Raw genomic sequence first — 21,054 nt, 5'->3', positions numbered from 1 at the left:
TTTATTTTTCTGGGAAAGCATTTCAACTTCACTCCAGAGAAAACCAAAAGGGATGCAAAACATTATGCCGAGTGGGAGAAGGGGGAGGAATAGCATGCAACTTAGAACCATCCAATTCCCAGAAAGACGACTGTCATGGAACGTTTGTAAAGGTTCAAAACACTTCTCTCTGGGTTGGGGGAGCAAGAGAAAGACAAAAATGCAGCAGCGGAAAACAGAAAAGGTATGTTCTACATGAAAAATAAAAATTCAAATCACCAATACTGTCACATTCTACTCAAAAATTATACAAATCAGAAAGAAAATATAAAATGTATAATGGAAAATTAAGGTACTTTTAAAAAAAGTTGTGTTTTTTTCTATTGTGTACACCCAATATTCTAAATTCAGCTCTGCATGCCTATTAACGATTTAAATGCTGTTGATTAAGACTGTTTTGTGCATATACAAAATGCAAAACATTATAGATAGTTGACAATGATGGTAAAAAGGAGACAGACTTGAGAAAAAGTCACAGCAGGTTTCATTAGCTTGGCCTCCAAATTCATCTCGATGCAACTCAAGCAGAACAAGATGCCCTTTCATGCAAAGGGGATTACAGAAGGCAGCATCAATTTTATTCATAATGTTGGTGGGGAGGAGAAGGGCAGATTTGTGCTCATGCCAAACAATGCAAGGGTACAAAGCATCGAATTGAGCCATGAGTAGGAACAACACACAAACTGAACACCAACTGGCTAAAACAGCTGAGGATCGCTTCAGTTTCGTAAGAGCTCTCTTAACAAGTTTAAATGTTTTGGATGCAATCTTTTGTGGTTATGAAATCATTTGAGAACCTCACTAAGGCTGCTTCCACCTTGCAGTAATGCCAAAGTGATAGAATTCCACAACAAGGACAGAACTAACTGCAACACAGGTGGAGCATAGGAACATCATTGGGGAGCTCCCTCATTCAGCCCCACGAGCCTGTCCATAGCCGACACATCATAATCCAACCATCAACGGTCTGTAACCCTTGTTTGGTTAACAAAAACATATTAATCTCAATTTGGAATCTTCAAGTGATCTAGCCTCAGCAACCTTTTGGGGGAACTTTTTTTTGATTTGCCCAATTGCTGTAAGATCTCCTTTCAGTTGAAATTTATTTTAAACCTTTTTTAAAAACAAGTTTGACACTTTAATTTTACTCTGTGAAATGTTGTTGATCATGACATTTTATCAAATGAAGCACAGCCCTTTTTACAGCATTTTAAGACAGCTCTCAGCTGTACAATGGGAACATTTAAAATTAACTAGGGAAAGTCGTCTTATGTATGTGTGCAAGTTATCTTGTTAGCAGAGAACTGCTTACACTTAACTGTGAACTTCTAGACCGATAACAAACAGTAACAATTCTGTACAAAACTTATAGAAGCTGCAGTTTCTACAAAGGTTCTACATGCTGCTATAACACACTAGATTCAAATACTAAAAATTACATAACAAACCCACAGCAATATTTAACTAAGTTTAGTTAAGTAGTGGTACAACTGAACTGCACGTTCTATCATATTTCAACAACATAACTGATTGCTGACAACCCACCTAAAACATCAAGTCTCCAACTCAAAACCAGACTGCTCATTTTACAACAATTTCTGCAATATCCACAGAAACCTGAAAAGCCACACAAATCATAGCTCATTTGCTGCTCCCATTTTAAACATCACTTCACCGCCACACAAATGAACAGAACACCACATGGGCTTTTCTGTGAATCGATAAAAACTCAAACCAATTCACATGTAATTCACAAGTTGCTTTGTCTTCTTCAATCAGGTCCACAAGTTATTTAAATGTCACTTCACGCAAATTATTCAATTAGCAGAGGGGCACTAAGGTGTGCGAGGTGTTTCATTGAAGATCTCAAAGTAAAAATAGAGAATAAGCAGATAATGGAACACAATTCCACTCAGCAAAAAGACACATTATAGATTGTGAGCAAGCAGTAGAAAGTAAATTTACCTGCCGTCCTTTACAGCACATGATACAGCTTTTCTTCCCTTACTACTGAACAATCTTATTCTACTTTTGTTTCCTATTTTCACTTATTTACTTTCTCAATTTTTCAGAATCCCTCACTTGTTTCTGCATCATGTTTCTACAAGACAGTAATTCAAATGGAGCAAGCGTAGGAACAAAACACATGAAAAGACATACCACTCATGAACAGATTCGGAAAAAACCCTGCAGGATTAGTAATGCAGAAATCAAAATAAAGCCCACCATAAGGAGGACAGAAATCAACTGCTGGCCCATCTACCAGCCAAGGCTTTCACTTAAAAATCGACAAGTGGCAGCCAACTGTACCTCAAATGGAAGGCTAGCCTACCAACTACAGAATTGGAAAGGAGGAAGCAAAAGTAGCAAGTAATGCCAACAAATTAAACACAATTAATGAACATGTATCCATTTATAGCATTAATTAATACGCAGTACTTGAATTAGAAGAAATTTCATCCACCAGGCAGTTTTCAATTGCAATAAAATGCCTGATCTAGCACCAAATTAACCCAAATTACAAATTAACCCAAACAAATACAAATTCTGAAAATCTCATTTCCTCTCTGCTTTTACATAACTGCATTTTGCTCCAAGATTGGACCCTTATTATGTATCCTAGGGACAATACAATACATTCCAGTTAAGTATTATTTCTTTTTCACAAACTTTATTCTTCCTGCACTTAATAAGGTCTTCATACAGCATTGTTCCAACTATAATCCTTCACAATGGGTTGAAGAACCAACAAATGACTCTGTGCACTAATAAACCTGGGTCTGGTAACCAGAAAATCTTAGTTTACTTATTCATAAACATTCTCAAATTGGTAATCACTAATGAAGACTCAGCAGCAAGAATTATTTTTTTTTTATTGCCATGGGATGAATGCCTTTTTGGGAAGGCCAGCATTTCTTGTCCAACCTTAACAGCTCTTTTATGTATACTGCACCTCTCATGTCATCTGGATCACCATAAAATCAGTGTCATTTGATTCTCAATCCTTCCAACAGAAGCAGCTTGTCCCTATCTACTCTGCTTAGACCCCTTGATTTTGAGCAGCTCTATCAAATCTCTGCTGAATCTGCAAAGAGAACCACCTTGCTTTCTCTAATCTATCTTCGTAACTGAAATTCAATGCCTGTAAGCATTCTTTTGCAACTTTTCTGCATCTTCTCCCATGCATTTACATTATTCCTCAGGTCTGCTGCCTTGAACTGGACACAATACTTCAGCTGAGGTCAAATCAGCATTTTATGGGTTTACCATGGCTTCCTTGCTTTTATTCTCTTATGCCCCTACTTAAAAAGCTCAGGATCCCATATGCTTTTATTGACTGCTTTCTCAACCTGTCCTGTCACCTTCAAATGATTGGTCTCTTTGCTCCTACAACCCCTTTAGAATTTACACTTATGTTGCCTCTCCTCATTCTGTGAATCATTTCATACTTCTTTGCATTAAAATTTCATCTGTCATTTACACAATGGATGGACAAGTTATGTGCTCTGCAGGTTTTGAAAATGTGCCTTGTGCTCCCTAGTTGAGTCATTATAGTAATGACAGAGCCCTAGAAAGCCCCACTATACAATTTTCTCCAGTCTAAACAACAACCATTCATCACTAGAGTTTCCAGTTGCTCTGAATTTTGTATCCATGCTGCTACTGCCCTTTTTATTACATGGGCTCCACTTAATGATAACCCTGAAATGTGGCACTTTATCAAATGCCTTTTCAGAGTCCATGTACAGAGTATCAACTACAATATCTTCATTAACACTCTTACATCGCCTCAAAAAATTCAAGTCAGTGAGCTGCCCTCAAAAAAAAGATCCATGCCACCTTCCCTCAAGTAATCAGGTTTGTCCAAGTGACTGTTAATTTTGTCTCAAACTTCTTGGCCTTTTGGCTCAGATCAAGTGATTTTTGGAGCAAGCAAGGAATGGATTTGGATTTGTCTGGTCCTTTCTGAGCACTGGTTTTGTAACTTTAAGAATGGAGTAAAAAAAAGTTTAAAAAAGATGTCAAGTTAAGATTGTTCGGTAGTTAAGTGCAACAGCTAATTTGTATCAAATCCAACAAACAATTCATTTCACTTGACCTGTTTTGGTAGTGATGGTAACAGGAATATTTTAGCCCACCTCATCTTTTGAATGGAACGATGGGACCACATATGGCCAGCACAATGTATCAAAAAGTCAGATCACATCAGAGTCTAGCCTTTTATTTGATTCAATTCATTGTTGCTTACATTGGGATAGTGAAAAGTATTGTTTCTTGCACACTCTACAGGCAGAGCATACCATTCATCAGGTACATAGGGCAGAAGGAAAGGAAGGTGCAGAGTATAGTGTTAGTCATAGGTAGAAAAAGATCAAATTAATATAAAGTGGGTCCATTGAAAAGTCTGATGGCAGCAAGATAGAAGTTTTGATTTATTGTTGTCACGTACTGAGATACAGTGAAAAGTATTGTTTTGCATGCTATCCATACAAATTTACCAGCAGCAGAGCTAACCAATAAAACCTTCTTTGCCTTTTAGCTTACCAGGGAATTGGGTTTAATTAACACTGACCTGGTATGTGCCTCTAGTGACATACTGCAAGTTAGCAGCAGCATCATACAAAGGTAGGAACACAAGCAGGTATCACTCTGGTGCATGCACTCATGCACCCACCCCCTGCGTCTGAGCCGCAAGGCTTTTAGACATTTTACTGCCACAGAGGAATTCAGGATGGCTGTGTAGATGCCAAGACATGCTTCCTCACTCCGCCCTGTTAGAAACTCCAGCTGCCCCAGGTGGGTGCTGTTGTTGCAACTGCTGTTCTTTGTGGCCACTCGGAACATGCCACCATCTTGACCCATGCACTCCTTTAGGGAGTGTACTGCCTGCACGGGAGGTCGAGAGAGAACAAGAATGCACCATGGTCATTCACCCTCCGATCAGCAGCAAATGTGGGAGAGAAACAGTCAATGATTAAAGGAGCAGCACATTGCAAATTTCATTGGGCTTACCTGCATTTTGAACAGTGAGTCAGTGGATAGGATGGAGAGGCTTAGTGGTCAGGATTATGGCTTGGAGATCATATGGTGGACAACTCCAGATTACAATATTGGTGTTCAAAGCTTGGTGTGGGATTTGAACCCCCATAAGCAACAAGAAATAAATACTCTTCAACCATTTGTATGTCAATTATTGGGCAGGTGATCAGGAGCTGATCTGTGAGGTGCATTTTAAACTGGGACTTAACAGTACCAGGTAGTGAAGGATTTTAAAGCTGAAATTCTAGAACACACGACTACCAATAAAGTTGAAACTGTTACATTCTTACAATTCTCATAATTGATATGTTAAACTATTTATTATACATATAAACTATAAATTAGTTATCAGAAATACAGTGGCAAAGTGTGTTTTTTTGGTTGTGCTAAAAAGTGGGGATTATTTAAGAGGCCTACAAAGAAAGTGTTTAGCAAACAAATTAGCTTGAAATGTATCTGTACATTAGAACAGTGGATTTTACAAAGATAACTGATTTTAATACATGGGAGAGAATCTTTACTGACTCTTTACTGGGTGTCATTGACTCAACTATTCCCAGGTCACATATTAGTTTCTCCACTATACGCGCAGTCTGCAATAATGGCTTAGAGTTGTCACACTATTTCCACTTCCTTGTATCACTCCAAACATTTCACTCAAAAGGATAGCAATAGTATTTGAAACTGAAGGCTGATTTGCCGCCTTTCTGTGTAACGGAGTTTTAGATTCATCATGGCAACACAAATGGAAACAATGCAATTCACTGTTCAAATTTTGAATTGAGGCCAGTGGTTCTTGTGTAAATCTTTAACTCGCCAGAAATCCTAGTCTCGTCCTGTAGGATTACTGTATTTTAAAAGCTAATTAACAGCTCAAAGGCTTTTCTGAATACACGACTGTCTGCTTTCTCCATTAACTCTCATACACTTGTGTCGTGCATCTGCCTGTCTTCATTCTCCCCATACTAAACAAATATTGACAGTGTTAGGTGCAACATTAGAAGCACAAATCCAAAAGGAGAAATGACAGCTGCTATCTTTTTGTAAACATGCAGACCGTAAGCACTCTCAAGACAACTGGGATACTCTTGCCAGGTCTCTTCATTCTTGACCAAAAGCAATAACCCGAAACATAAAGCAGTGTTTGTGTTAACAGACTTCTGGCATTTGTTTCCGAATGTGCTTACCCATCCCAGATTCTGTAACTTGCATTGCTCAAGTCACCGAATGCAGAGTTAGGAGAGACTGAACAAACAACTGGTGAAGTTTAAGATACGATAATCAGGGTAGAGGATCCTTACACAGATATAATGCCAATTACTGAAACTCATGACGGCCAAAATCTTGAAAAAGGATTAAAGTAGTCAGTATAATGTGGTAATGAAAATAAACAAATATCAATCTCAAAAACGGCAGAGAAAACTGCTTTACACACTGTGCAGATGGCAAGTTAACATTTTTTTTTAAACAGGTATAATTCTCAGCCTGCAGATATAAAATAGTTAATACAAAAATCAACAGAAATCTGGCCAAGCAGTACATTCAATGATATACCAATTTTTGTTACACAAACAAAGCAAATGAGGAGTTCAAATCAGAAAAATAAGGCAAGTGGGATTTACAAGAGAGGCAAGGAGGAACAATGGTGATCAAGAACTCAAGATCAGTTCAAGTTACAAAATCAAGCATGTGTTGGTTCTCACACACTCTTCTTGAAGACTGATTACCAGAACCGGGTCTTGGAGGCAAAAAACATGTAAGCAATGTTAACAGTGAAGCAGCAAGTGCACTCCAAAACAGATGCATTTAGGCTAGCATTTGGATGCTCATTTTTCTATTATAGAGATGTTCAATGCATGGACCCATATTACGCTAATCCAGTCCAATTTGGACACAATTGCGCTGTGCAAACCCAATTCTGTTTATTTTATGAAGCTTTCTGCCATAGCTAGGCAGTAAGATTAAAATATGCTCTTTTAAAACACAGAATTAGTTAAAGTTGCAGAACAAGAATGGTTAAAATGTTTTTTCTATTGTCAAGTTAGGAAAATATTTACAATCAACAATTTTGAACATTTCAGTTGATTGAATACTCCAATCACAAGTCAGTATTGCACTCATTCTCTAGAATACAATATTTGTGATCATTTAAATAATTATTAAACATTCAATTCGAATGAAGCATTGTTCCAGACCATTTACAGCAAACACCATGCACCTTAGCTGGAAGAATCTCACCTGAGTGCATAGGTATAGCCAGTGTTCTCTGGCACATATTGAGGAGGAGCATATGTGTGTAGTCGGGAAAAATCCATGCTCAATTGTTCTACTGCAAGGTGAATAATAACATGATGCAATACTTCCAAGCAACATAAAACCATGTACATTTCAGTTTACGAATACATAAAAATCCACTTGTGTTCAACCTGTTTGCCTGATTAATCAAAATGGTAAAATGTCTAGCTAAATTACTGCATTGCCAATATTTTCAGGAATATCTGTGAGATTAAGCTGGGGTCTGGATGGCTGGAAGATTTAAGGCATCTTTTGCCGTGAGTCCAATTTGGACACAATTATACTGTACAATCCTAATTTTTGAAGCTTCCCTCTGTAGCTAGGTGGTAAGATTAGAATATGTCCTTTACAACACAAAAATTGGTTCAGGTTGCAGAATAAGAACAGTTAACTCCTCTAAAATGTTAAAAATATGGGGAATCTTGACAACTAGAGTTCCTTATTTATCGTGTGAAGCATATTGTACCTCAGTAAAGCACACATTTGGTAGCTCAACCTACATCAGTTTTGTCAACTAAAGTCCATGGGCCATAGAAACTAAAAACAGGCAGCCCAAGAATTCCAAAACTCAAGGGATTTCAGTTGATCAAAGTTCTGCTTTTAACTTAGGAGCAATATATTTGCCACTATACTCAAAAACTTTTATACAACGACAGCATGGTTATCTTTTATGTAGTTGATGATGCTGCTTCCAAGTTTGACAGATGGTTAAGAAGGAAACACAGGTTGTGGCCCTCAGGACTTCGACTGCTGATTGTTAGGAAAATTCTCCAATGTGGCCTCTGATAAGGTTGGCTTAATCTCATGATTCTTCTTTTTAATTCTAATCAAAAAAGTCCATTCAAATTAATTCCAATCATGGCCCATCTGTGGCAGTTGACAGTTCTGTTATTCTAAAATAGGAAAATGGTCAACAGGCCAAAGAATTTTCCAGGCTGAAAGCATTGTTGCTTTTATGGACACTTCTTGCACAGTTATTAGTCTTTGAGGTTCTATAACTCAAAAGGAAATGGCCACTCATAGGTACAGTTATTGTTATTCTACAATCAACCTTCAGCAGAATCCAAATTATAAAAAGACTGCTGTATGGAGCGGCCAGTTTACTCTGCTATTGTGATGGGTAACAACGAAGCAACTTATTTATTCCTTTCATTATCTCCAACATGACTATAAGTAAAATAGTGCTTACATAATTCACGTTTAGTTTTATGCTTGGCTGTTGACTCCAAAAACATTCTGAATCAACACCATTGTACAATAGCAAAAATAAGAATTAAAGCAAGGCAACTGCTTTAAAGGACCGCATAACTCCTGGATCACATGAAATCCTTTCATAACCACAGAACATCTGTGTCTTGTAAATACTTCATCCAACCCCAGCATAACCTTTCAACAACTAAGACCAATTTCTGAATTAACTTCTTCGAGGAAAGAATAAATCAAGAGTGAAACAATCACCTACTCCTGCCTCTCTCCAGCCACATCCCTAACTTTTCCCAGTCTTGACGATAGTTAACGTTTCAGGTTGAAGATCTCTGACCCCATCTCCAATGATGATACATGACCTGCTGTTTATTTAGAGCATTTTCTGTTACCCTGATTGCAGGCAAATCTAGGTTGCTCTCATGCATCTATTGATTCATGCAACAGCAATGTACTGAATATCTGGAAGCTGGTCCCTTGTGTGCATGTATTTCTCATGGAATCAAAAACAAACTGCTGACAATCGGTAAATAAATATACTACCGAAACCAGAACACCCACCACACAGAAAACCCACGGGGATCAACGCTAATTGAAGGAGTTCATTGGAACTAAGTGAAGGCAAACTATAATCAGAATATCTCCAGTAATGGCTTCATCAAATATTACCTCCAGTCTTCCCCAAGGATCTATCCTACCCCATCCTTGTCTACATGCTGCCTCCAACCTATTGCCATTAAAAATAGTTTCCACGTTTTTACATCACCTCCCCCAAACCATGTTCAGTCTTGGAGGCACAATTTCCTCCACAACCTCACTCTACCCATGCCACAGATTCATTCCCGTTTCCATTTCAGCTTCATCCCAGTTGTTTGCATCCTACTCAACCTCATGCCGAGTTTCCAATCTCATCCACTGGCCTTTCACCTCAATAGCATTATCCCTGCCTCAGCCAATCTTCTGATGAAGCTCTCTTCCATATCTTCGTCAGAGCCGGACATCACTATTTCAAAGCTCTCCTGCCTCATCCTCCCACCTGTCACTCATTCAGACTCTGCAGGTTGCTCAATTCATCCGTCTCTAGCTGACACTTCTCACAGCATTCCAATATTTCCAATTTAAAAATCAAACTTGTGTAAAGTCCTTCAAGTCCTCACCATTACCCAAGTCAGCTCCAGCAGTCTGATAATTCTTCCCCCGCTCAAGTTTTGACTTCTTCAAACCATGGCTTTTGGTACAAGCCCCCTCCCTTCATCCCATTATGGACAGCTATGCCTTTTAAACCACACAGCCCAATTCTGGAATAATTTTCCCAAATCCCTCCAGTTCCCAAACCCCACAAGCTTCTGTACTATGTTCTTATTTAGTCCTGCCATCATACAATTGTGGATTACACTGCTGAAGCACCTCATGGTATATTTGTACATTAAAGTGTTGTGTAAATGCAAGTTGATGCAATCTCAAATGTCTTCCAGCTTGTAACTGCCCTTCCAATGAAATCTGGAGAGGTGAGATACAGGAAAGATTTAATTTGAGAGCACCATGAAAATCCTTTTCCTAAAAAAAAAATCAGGGTTCTAGCTTTTAGGTTTACAGCAGTTAAAGCTGGAACTGAATCAGCTACCACAAAACCTGCAATGGGTTAGAAGTGACCACAACCTAAAATTCTGAATGGAAGTATTCAGAAGTAAATATACATCACAGCAGGGATAGCTGAGATCAGGAACAAAGGACTGTTTGAGAGTTTATGCCTCCTCTCACTTAAAAGACAGCCAATGAGTTGACCTTGTGTTGCTGCAGAACAGCACTTCCAGCCCAGGAAGGACCTGACAAGGTTTGCGAAATGGTCGTGGTATATCAGACTTCAGCGTCAGAGGGCCATCTTATACAAGTTTTTGAAGATGCCTCCACCAATTAACCAGTTCACCCAGGCCTTGGACAGGCAGACTGCGACTCAGCTCTTCAAACTGGCCCATAGCTATAGACCCAACACCAAAGTGGAGGAGAAGCAGGGGGTTTTAGTCCGAGCCCAGCAAAAGGTAGCTGGGAAGACTGACGCTCCAACAGAGTAAGAAGTCTGACAAGACCAGGTTTAAGTCCAACCAATTTATTTGATAGTAAACTCACAAGCTTTCAGGGTTTGCCCTTTGTCAGGTGAATGGAGTTCTGGCCTCAGACAGAGCATATAACAGCACAGACAGTTTACAGATTACTGATTAGAATGCGAGTCTTTACAACGAACCTGCTATTCAAGTCTTAAAGAGCCGACAAAGAGTGGAAAGAGCATTATGCATAGGTTAAAGAGATGTGTATTGTCTCCAGACAGTACAGTAAGTGAGGTTTTGCAAACCCAGGCAAGTCATGGGGGTTACAGATAGTGCGACATGAACCCAAGATCCCGGTTGAGGCCGTCCTCGTGCGTGCAGAACTTGGCTATCAGTCTCTGCTCAGTGACTCTGCGTTGTCTTGTGTCATGAAGGCCGCCTTGGAGAACACTTACCCAAAGGTCAGAGGCCAAACGTCCGTGACCGCTGAAGTGTTCATCAACAGGAAGGGAACAGTCTTGCCTGGTGATTGTCGAGTGATGTTCATTCATCTGTTGTTGTAGCATCTGCATGGTCTCCCCAATGTATCATGCTTCGGGACATCCTTTCCTGCAGCATATTAGATAGAAACGTTGGCCAAGATGCAAGAGTATGTGCCGTGGACCTGGTGGAAGGTGTTCTCACGTGTGATGATGTCATCCATATCGATGATCCGGCATGTCTTGCAGAGGTTGCTGTGGCAGGGTTGTGGTCACTGTTCTCCTGAAGACTGGGTAGTTTGCTGCAAACAATGGTCTGTTTGAGTGTTTGAAGGCAAGAAGTGGGGATATTCGTCTTCAACAATGACATGTTGAAGACTCCGGAGAAGATGTCGTAGCTTCTCCGCACCGGGGAACCCCCAGCTTTTACCGCGACCCTACGGAACTCAGCGCACATGGAGCAGTTGAACCAGGGACACTCATCACAATGGATGCCTCAGCGCTCTACACCAACATCCCCCATGACAATGGCATTGCTGCAACTGCCTCAGTACTCAACGGCGACAACTGCCAGTTTCCAGATGCAATTTTACAACTCATCCGCTTTATCTTGGACTACAATGTCTTCACCTTCAACAACCAGTTTTTCATCCAGACACACAGAACAGCCATGGGGACCAAATTCGCACCTCAATATGCCAACATCTTCATGCACATGCTCAAACAAGACTTCTTCACCGCACAAGACCTTCAACTGATGCTATACACTAGATACATCGATGACATTTTCTTCCTTTGGGCTCAAGACGAACAATCACTCAAACAACTATATGATGACATCAAGTTCCACCCCACCATTAGACTCGCCATGGACTATTCTCTGGAATCGGTTGCATTCTTGGGCACATGCATCTCCATCAAGGATAGTCACCTCAGCACTTCTCTGTACCACAAGCCCACAGACAACCTCACAATGCTCCAGTTCTCCAGCTTCCACCCTAAACACATTAAAGAAGCCATCCCCTATGGACAAGCCTTCCGTATACACAGGATCTTCTCAGATGAGGAGGATCGTGACAGACACCTCCAGATGCTGAAAGATGCCCGCATAAGAACAGGATATGGCACTCAAAGAGCAAAGAACAAAAACAGCCCGGGAAACAGGCCCTCCGGCCCAATGAGCCCGTGTCGCCATTTTAACATTACCAGTCCCCCTCCCTCCTCCACCCATGACCCTTATCTATTGTTTTATGGCAATCCACATTGAGGGAAACTAATTTAGGGACAATTTATTACTTCCAAATCAGCCTAATAGCACATCTTTGGGGTGTGGGAGGAAACCGGAGCACCCGGAGAAAACCCACGCAAGCACGGGGAGAATGTGCAAACTCCCACAGACACTGGCCCAAATCCATGTGTCTGCACAGCAAACAGTGATAGTCACTGAGCTGTCATGTTGCCCAGCATCTGGTCCAGTTTAAGCACACACTAACAACATGAAGCACTAGGCCAATCTCGAACATTCAAGAGCAGCCCAAGTACGACCCATCGCGTGTATGCCCCTCGTTGGACAACAAGGCGGACTGACTTAAAACCTGTGAATTAAAAGAGAAAAATCATTATCATACCATATCCATTTACATTACCAGGGACGCCCAATGCTAATGAACCTTATTTAAAACAAATCTCCTATAGCCACCCATCTCCAACCCACTCTTGTGCCTGTCCAAGTTACTCTTAAACAACTCTAGCGTGCTTGCCTCCACCACCTTCCTTGGCAGAGCATTCCATACCCCCACTACCCTCTGTGAAAAACCTCCCTCTAATATGCGTTATACCTCTCCGCCATCACCCTAAGGCCATGGCCCCTCGTACTGTGTGTCTCTAACATAGGAAATAGCTTACCTCTGTTTACTCTATCTATACCCTTCATAATCTTATATACCTCTATTAGATCCCCCCTCAGTCGCCGTCTTTCAAGGGAAAACAGCCCCAATTTGTTCAATCTTTCCTCATAACCCAGTCCTTCCATACCAGGCAACATCCTGGTAAACCTCCTCTGCACTGTCTCCAGAGTCTCCACGTCCTTCCGGTAGTAAGGTGACCAGAACTGGATGTAGTACTCTAAATGCGGCTGAACCAACGTTCTATACAACTGCAACATTAGACTCCAGCTCTTATATTCTATACCCCTTCCTATAAAGGCTAACATACCACTCGACTCATCGATCGACAGTTCCGACACGCCACAGCAAAAAACCGCACCAACCTCCTCAGAAGACAAACGCAGGACACGGTGGACAGAGTACCCTTCGTCATCCAGTACTTCCCTGGAGCAGAGAAGCTACGGCATCTTCTCTGGAGTCTTCAACATATCATTGATGAAGACGAACATCGCCAGGGCCGCCGCCCGCCACCCCCCCCCCCCACTTCTTGCCTTCAAACAACCGCACAACCTCAAACAGACCATTGTTCACAGCAAACTACCCAGCCTTCAGGAGAAGTGACCACAACACCACACAACCCTGCCACAGCAACCTCTGCAAGACATGCTGGATCATCGACATGGATGACATCATCACACGTGAGAACACCTTCCGCCAGGTACACGACACATACTCTTGCATCTTGGCCAACATTATCTATCTAATATGCTGCAGGAAAGGATGTCCCAAAGCATGGTGCATTGGGGAGACCATGCAGACGCTACGACAACAGATGATCAAACATCGCTTGACAATCAAAAGGCAAGACTGTTCCCTTCCTGTTGAACACTTCAGCGGTCACAGGCATTCGGCTTCTGACCTTCAGGTAAGCATTCTCCAAGGCAGCCTTCACGACACATGACAACGCGGAGTCACTGAGCAGAGACCGACAGCCAAGTTCAGCGCACACGAGGACAGTCTCAACCAGGATCTTGGGTTCATGTCGCACTGTCTGTAACCCCATGACTTGCCTGGGTTTGCAAAACCTCACTTACTGTATTGTCTGGAGACATTACACATCTCTCTAACGTATGCATAATGCTCTTTCCACTCACACTGTCGGCATCTTTAAGACTTGAATAGCAGGTTAGTTGTAAAGACTTGCATTCTAATCAGTAATCTGTAAACTGTCTGTCAGGTGAATGGAGAGTTCTGGCCTTAGACAGAGCATATAACAGCACAAAGGGCAAACCCTGAAAGCTTCTGAGTTTACTATCAAATAAATTGGTTGGACTTAAACCTAGTGTTGTCAGACTTCTTACTGTGTTTACCCAGTCCAACGCCAGCATCTCCACATCACAGCTCCAACAGAGGCCAGCAGTTCTCTGAGCAGGTGTAAACACTGTCACCACATTGGTGGAAAGCAAGAAAGCTCAGCTGGTGACTATCGCACATGACGTTGACCCCATTGGGCTGGTTGTGTTCCTGCCTGCCCTCTGTCGGAAGATGGGAGTTCCTTATTGCACCGTCAAAAGCAAAGCCAGGCTTGGGCGATTGATGCACAGAAAGACCACCTTGTGCCTTGCCCTGGCTCAGATCAACCCTGAGGATAAGGGAGTGATGGCCAAGCCAATTGAGGTTGTGCTGACTAACTACTGAGCAGTTTGATGAGATCCGTCGTCATTGAGGCAGTGGAATTCTGGGTCCCAAGTCTGTGGCTTGCAATGTAAAGTTGGAGAAGGCCAAGGCTAAGGAGCTGGCCACCAAACTGGGATAAATTCCTAATCTGCTCGTTGTATATAAAAAGTAAAAGTGGTTGTATTTTAAAAAAAAGTACCTTGTGTCTATGCTCTCCTGTGCATCAGGATGTTGTCCTAAGTCATGAATTATTATTAAGTATTAAACTTGCTTAAGACTCAAAAAAGTAACAAAAAGGCGGAGTGTGTCCTAGATTGTGACATGCAACATTGTCTATTCCCAAGGGTGTAAAGTTACCAGTTCTAATTTAATGGAATTTAGCTGCATTAGGACACAAAATAATTTATTACCCTCCCGCCAATATGTACAACATTGCTTGAAGGACTGGAAAATAATATTCATTTTGATGTAATGTTTAAGGAAATCCCATCTGAACCAGGCTTAATATTATCCAGTCCAAATCCTCAACTCCCGATTCAACCAACTATTTATCTATCACAAGAACAACTCCAAAATACAATTACAAAAAACACTCCTTCACGTGACAATCACTCACCAGCTACTATCATTAAACCCAATGGCTTGAAACCACTTTATAAGACACGGAGTAAGAATGCACGCCTCTGAGGATGTTTTCAAATCCGACACACCCAAAGAAAACATTGCTGTAATGATAGTGGCAGCACATGATTTCATTGGCCAGCAGTGATTACATATATATGCTCAAATTAAATTTCTATTAGGAATCCTGCTCTCTCCCACCCACACACTGCTTTCAAAATAAAACCAGACCATCAGATACAGCTTCAATTTCAATCCTTTTGTAATCTGGCTTCCAAAATGGCAGGAGATATAAAACCATTCATTCCTACTAGAAACTCTATTCGAGTTAAATTTATTAAGCTGAACAGAAAATCTCAACTGAAAGCATGAAGGACAAGAGCAATTAACACGTGTTTAACCAAGACCAAAGCCGAACATGTTTAAACATGGGTTTATCTTAAGCTGTACTTGTGTTTAGGACTAAATCTACCAAACTTGCATCCTCAGTTTCCACTATAAAAAGGCAACATAACTTAATACCAACAAATAGTTAGAATTAACATTTTTCCCAGTTTCAGAAGAATCAATATTCCCTCCAAAAAATTGTAAAATTAATACAAACTTTAACTTGCAAACAGAATATCTAGTACGAATATAGAACATAACAGCACAGAACAGGCCCTTCAGCCCTCGATGTTGTGCCGACCAGTGGAACGAATCTAATGACTCTCTAACCTAAACTATTCCAATGTTATCCACATGCCTATCCACTGTTCATTTGAATGCCCTTAAAGTTGGCGAGTCCACAACTGCTGCAGACCCTTACTACCCTCAGAGTAGAGAACCTACCTCTGACATCCATCCTATAATTATCACCCCTCAATTTAAAGCTATGTCCCCTCGTATTAGCCATCACCATCCGAGGAAGAAGGCTCTCACTGTCCACCCTATCTAATCCTCTGATCATCTTGTATGTCTCAATTAGGTCACCTCTTAACCTTCTTCTCTCTAACAAAAACAACTTCAAGTCCCTCAGCCTTTCCTCATAAGCCCTTCCCACCGTACCAGGCAACATCCTGGTAAACCCCTCTGCACCCTTTCCAATGCTTCCACATCTTTCTTATATTGCGGTGACCAGAACTGTATGCAATACTCCAAGTGCGGCCGCACCAGAGTTTTGTACAGTTGCAACATGATCTCACGGCTCCAAAATTCAATCCGTCTACCAATAAAAGCTAACACACTGTACGCCTTAACAACCTTATCAACCTGGGCGCCAACTTTCAGGGATCTATGCACATGTACCCTGAGATCTCTCTGCTCGTCCACACTACCAACAGTCCTTCCATTAGCCCTATATTCTGTAATCCTGTTACTCTTTCCAAAGTGAATCACCTCACACTTTTCCACGTTAAATTCCATTTGCCACCTCTCAGCCCAGCTCTGCAGCTTATCTATGTCTCTCTGCAAACTGTACCATCCATCCTCATTGTCTACAACTCCTCCAACTTTGGTGTCGTCAGCAAATTTACTAACCCATCCTTCTACACCCTCATCTAGGTCATTTATAAAAATGACAAACAGCAGTGGCCCCAAAACAGATCCCTGCAGTACACCACTAGTAACTGAACTCCAGGTTGAATATTTCCCATCAACCACCACCCTCTGTCTTCTATCAGCTAGCCAATTCCTGATCCAAACTGCTAAATCACCCTCAATCCCATGCATTCGTATTTTCTGCAGTCGCCTACCATGGGGAACCTTATCAAGCGCTTTGCTAAAATCCATATACACGTCAACTGCTTTACCCTTATCCACTTCTTTGGTCACCTTCTCAAAGAACTCGATAAGGTTTGTGAGGCACAATCTACCCTTCACAAAACCGTGCTGACTATCCCTAATCAATTTATTTCTCTCTAGATGATTATAAATCCTCTTATAATTCTCCAAAACTTTGCCCACAACAGAAGTAAGGCTCACCGGTCTATAATTCCCAGGTTGGTCTCTACTCCACTTATTGAACAAGGGGACAACATTTGCTATCCTCCAGTCTTCTGGCATTATACCTGTAGCCAATGACAACATGAAGATCAAAGCCAAAGGCTCTGCAATCTCCTCTCTAGCCTCCCAGAGAATCCTAGGATAAATCCCATCCGGCCCAGGGGACTTATCTATTTTCATACTCTCAAGAATTGCTAACACCTCCTCCTTATGTATTTCAATCCCTAGTCTAAAAGTCTGTATCTCAGTATTCTCCTCGACCACATTGACTTTTTCCTGCGTGAATACTGATGAAAAATATTCATTTAGTGCACCACACTTGGGGCAAGAGGGTGGCATGGTGATTTTGATTTGATCCATTATTGTCACATATATTAGTACACAGTGAAAAGTATTGTTTCTTGCAAGCTATACAGACAAAACATACCATTTACAGAGAAAAAGAGTGCAGAATATAGCGTTACAATCATAGCTAGGGTGTAAAGAAAGATCAACTTAATGCAAGGTAGGCCCATTCAAGAGTCTGATGGCAACAAGAATGAAGCTGTTGAGTCGGTTGGTACATAAGCTCAGACTTCTGTATCTTTTTCCTGATAGAAGGTGGAAGAGAGAATATCTAAGGTGCGTGGGGTCCTTGATTACGCTGGCTGCTTTGACGAGGCAGCAGGAAGTGTAGGCAGAGTCAATGGATGGGAGGCTGGTTTTCGTGTTGCATTGGGCTACATTCACGACCTTTTATAGTTTCTTACAACCTTAGGCAGAGGAGGAGCCATACCAAGCTGTGATACAATTGGAAAGAATGCTTTCTATAGTGCACCTGTAAAAGTTAGAGAGAGTCGTAGCTGGCATGCCAAATTTCCTTAGCCTTCTGAGAAAGTAGAGGCATTGGTGGGCTTTCTGCACTATAGTGTTGGCATGGGGGGACAGGTTGCTAGTGATCTGGACACCTAAAAACTTGAAGCTCTCGACCCGCCCTACTTCATCCCCATTGATGTAGATAAACACACATTCTCCTCTACGCTTCCTGAAGTTGATGACAATCTCTTTCGTTTTTTTGACATTGAAGGAGAGATTATTGTCACTGCATCACATTCTTTCTCATTCCTGTACTGTGTCTCAGCATTGTTTGAGATCCGACCCACTACAGTCTTGTTGTCAACAAATTTTAAAATCGAGTTGGAGGGGAATTTGGCCACACAGTCATAGGTGTGGAAGAAGTATCATAAGGCACTGAGAACACAGCCTTGTGGGGCACTGGTGTTGAGGATGATCGTGGAAGAGATGTTGTTGCCTATCCTAACTGATTGTGGTCTGTGGCTTAGGAAGTTCAGGATCTAGTTGCAGTGGGAGGAGCCGAGGCCCAGGCCACAGAGTCTGGAAACGAGTTTCATAGGAATAGTGGTGTTGAAGGCTGGGCTGTAGTCAATAAATAGGAGTCTGACATAGATGTCTTTGTTATCTAGGTGTTCCAGGGCCAGGGACATGGCGTCTGCTGTGGACCTGTTGTGGTGGTAGGAAAACTGTAGTGGATCCAGGTAGGAGGTTAGAATTGATTTGTGCTGTGACTAATCTTTCAAAGCACTCCATAATGACGGATGTCAGAGCCACCGGACGATAGTCTTTAAGGCATGCTGCTTGGCTTTTCTTTGGTACTGAGATGATAGTCGTCTTTTTGAAACAGGTAGGGACCTCAAATTGTTGTAAAGTGGGGTTGAAGATGTCTGCGAATACCCTCCCCAGCTGATCCATGCAGAATCTGAGTGCTCGTCCGGGTATAATGGTCAGCACTGCCCCACAACTCCTCAGAGTCACCCAAGGCTCAAATTGAATCCGGGTCCCTGGTGTTGTGGGGCAGTGTTGACCATTATACCCGGACGAGCACTCAGCAGAGTCTGTGTGGGTTTCCTCCCTCAATCCAAAGATGTGTGGATTAGGTTGATTGGCCTTGCCAAATCACCTCTTAATGGCAGGGGGACAAGCAGGGTAAATGTGTGGGGTTGCGGGAATAGGGTCTGGGTGGAATTGCTCTCCGTGTAGACGTGATGTGCCAAAGGGCCTTCTTCTGCACTGTAGGGAATCTATGATTCTATCCTGCAAGCATGACTCCAACCTTTCCATTGCTTGTCATTTTAACTCAGCACCTTGTTCTCATGCCCACATTTCCATCCTAAGCCTGCTACAATGCTGCTGTGAAGCCCAATGCAAGCTGGAGAAGCTACACCTCTTCTGATTAGGCACGTTACAGCCCTAAAGACTCAACATCAAGTTTAACAATTTTAGACTATGACCATTTCTCCACCTTAACCACTTTTTGTTTTAAAAACCTACACATTTTTAATCTCCATGCAAAAACTCCCACTAGGCCATCTATCTCTTGTTCTTAAGTTTGCTACGTCTTTGCTGCAGTCTCTCCCAGCTATAGTGTGCAACACTTTCCCCCTCCAATAAAGAGTCAAACAGACTCAAAACATGAACTTTGCTCTTCTCTCCCTACAGATGCTGCCAGACTTGTTGAGCTTTTCCAGCAAACTCAATTTTTGTTTCATACTAATTAGGAGATTGGGTAATTCCTCCCTAACTCCAATATTTTGGAATCAAGGTGCTCAAAGGAAAATAAAAATGCAAAGTTCTTTGCCCACTTTATTCCAAGAGATTCCATATTAATTTGGGAAATTAGTAGTGGACACCAGGCAGTGCCACAGTTGTATAGATGAAAATTCCATCCCCAATTGCTGCAGTTCCCAGTTTCAGCTAGAGTTTCCCTCCAAAGTAAATAATGAGAGTGAGTCATTTTAATCCATTTTAACAATTCATTGGAAAAATCACACAATCCCTACAGTGCAGGAGGCCATTTGGCCCATTAAGTGTTACCAGCCAAAATCCCACCCAGGTCCCACCCAATAACTGCATTTACCCTGCTAGTCCCCCCGACAGTAAGGGGCAATTCAGCATGGCCAATCCACCTAACCTACACATCTTTGGACTGTGGGAGGAAACCAGAACACCCAGAGGACGTAGGGAGTACATGCAAACTCCACAAAGAAAGTGACCCAAGCCAGGAATTGAACGCAGATACCGGGTGTCATGAGGCAATAGTGCTAACCACACTGCCACTCCATTCAGAACTGGAACATGAGCAGAGGGGGTGGTGGTGGTGGAGTGAAAGCGTAGAGAGAGCAAGCAAGCATGCAACCTTCAGTTTTAAATGCGTTTCCCTTGCCACACAGTTGGGACATGAATCCTATAGTGATGTTCTTTCCCAGTGAAGTAATCATACCCACAATAAGTTATATCATAACTGTTTGCATTTGGCAGTATTCAGAGCTCAACTGCATTCTCTTTAAAGACAGCCTTTCTTTGAAAAGCTATTTACAAACATTAGAATCATATTTATAAAATGAATATCAGCAACTAAAGCAGTAGATTACTTGATCTCTCGGGCGGATCAGTGTTTTTCCCTATAGCTCAAAATGTCTCTATCCTAGTTTTGATGGCAGGAAGTAGTTTATCAGAACTATCACAGCACATGCCACTCCTTGATCAAATCCAAATGTTGATATACAAGCAATGAACAGGAAAGCTGGGATGGCGGATAAACATTTATAAATGCAAAAATTACGTAATGCGTTAGTTAATTTTACTCCTGTTTAGTGTTAAGCAAATAGCAAAAAAAACCTTGAGCAGAGTTAGAATCAGAATAAAACTGGAAACTGCCAGACTGTTTCAGAAATTCAACTCACTGGACTTGAATAGAAATGTTATATGATTGTCCTCTAAAAGCCTGAC

At 41.6% G+C, this 21,054-nt stretch overlaps 1 protein-coding gene and 1 pseudogene across 1 annotated transcript in view; one reads left to right on the top strand and one right to left on the bottom strand.

Moving 5' to 3' along the window:
- The window catches only part of sun1b (Sad1 and UNC84 domain containing 1b), a 56,151-nt gene that overhangs the window by 34,221 nt on the left and 876 nt on the right, over positions 1 to 21,054 (bottom strand). The window contains exon 2 of the mRNA XM_080206841.1: positions 7,318 to 7,408. Coding sequence (XP_080062967.1) covers positions 7,318 to 7,408 — 91 coding nt within the window. The remainder of the gene's footprint in view (positions 1 to 7,317; positions 7,409 to 21,054) is intronic.
- On the top strand, positions 10,362 to 14,803 carry LOC145354688 (large ribosomal subunit protein eL8 pseudogene; annotated as a pseudogene).

Source organism: Carcharhinus amblyrhynchos, chromosome 18, assembly GCF_965287045.1.
Source record: "Carcharhinus amblyrhynchos chromosome 18, sCarAmb.v2.hapA, whole genome shotgun sequence".
NCBI lineage: Eukaryota > Metazoa > Chordata > Chondrichthyes > Carcharhiniformes > Carcharhinidae > Carcharhinus > Carcharhinus amblyrhynchos.
This window is presented reverse-complemented; position numbering and strand designations above follow the sequence as displayed.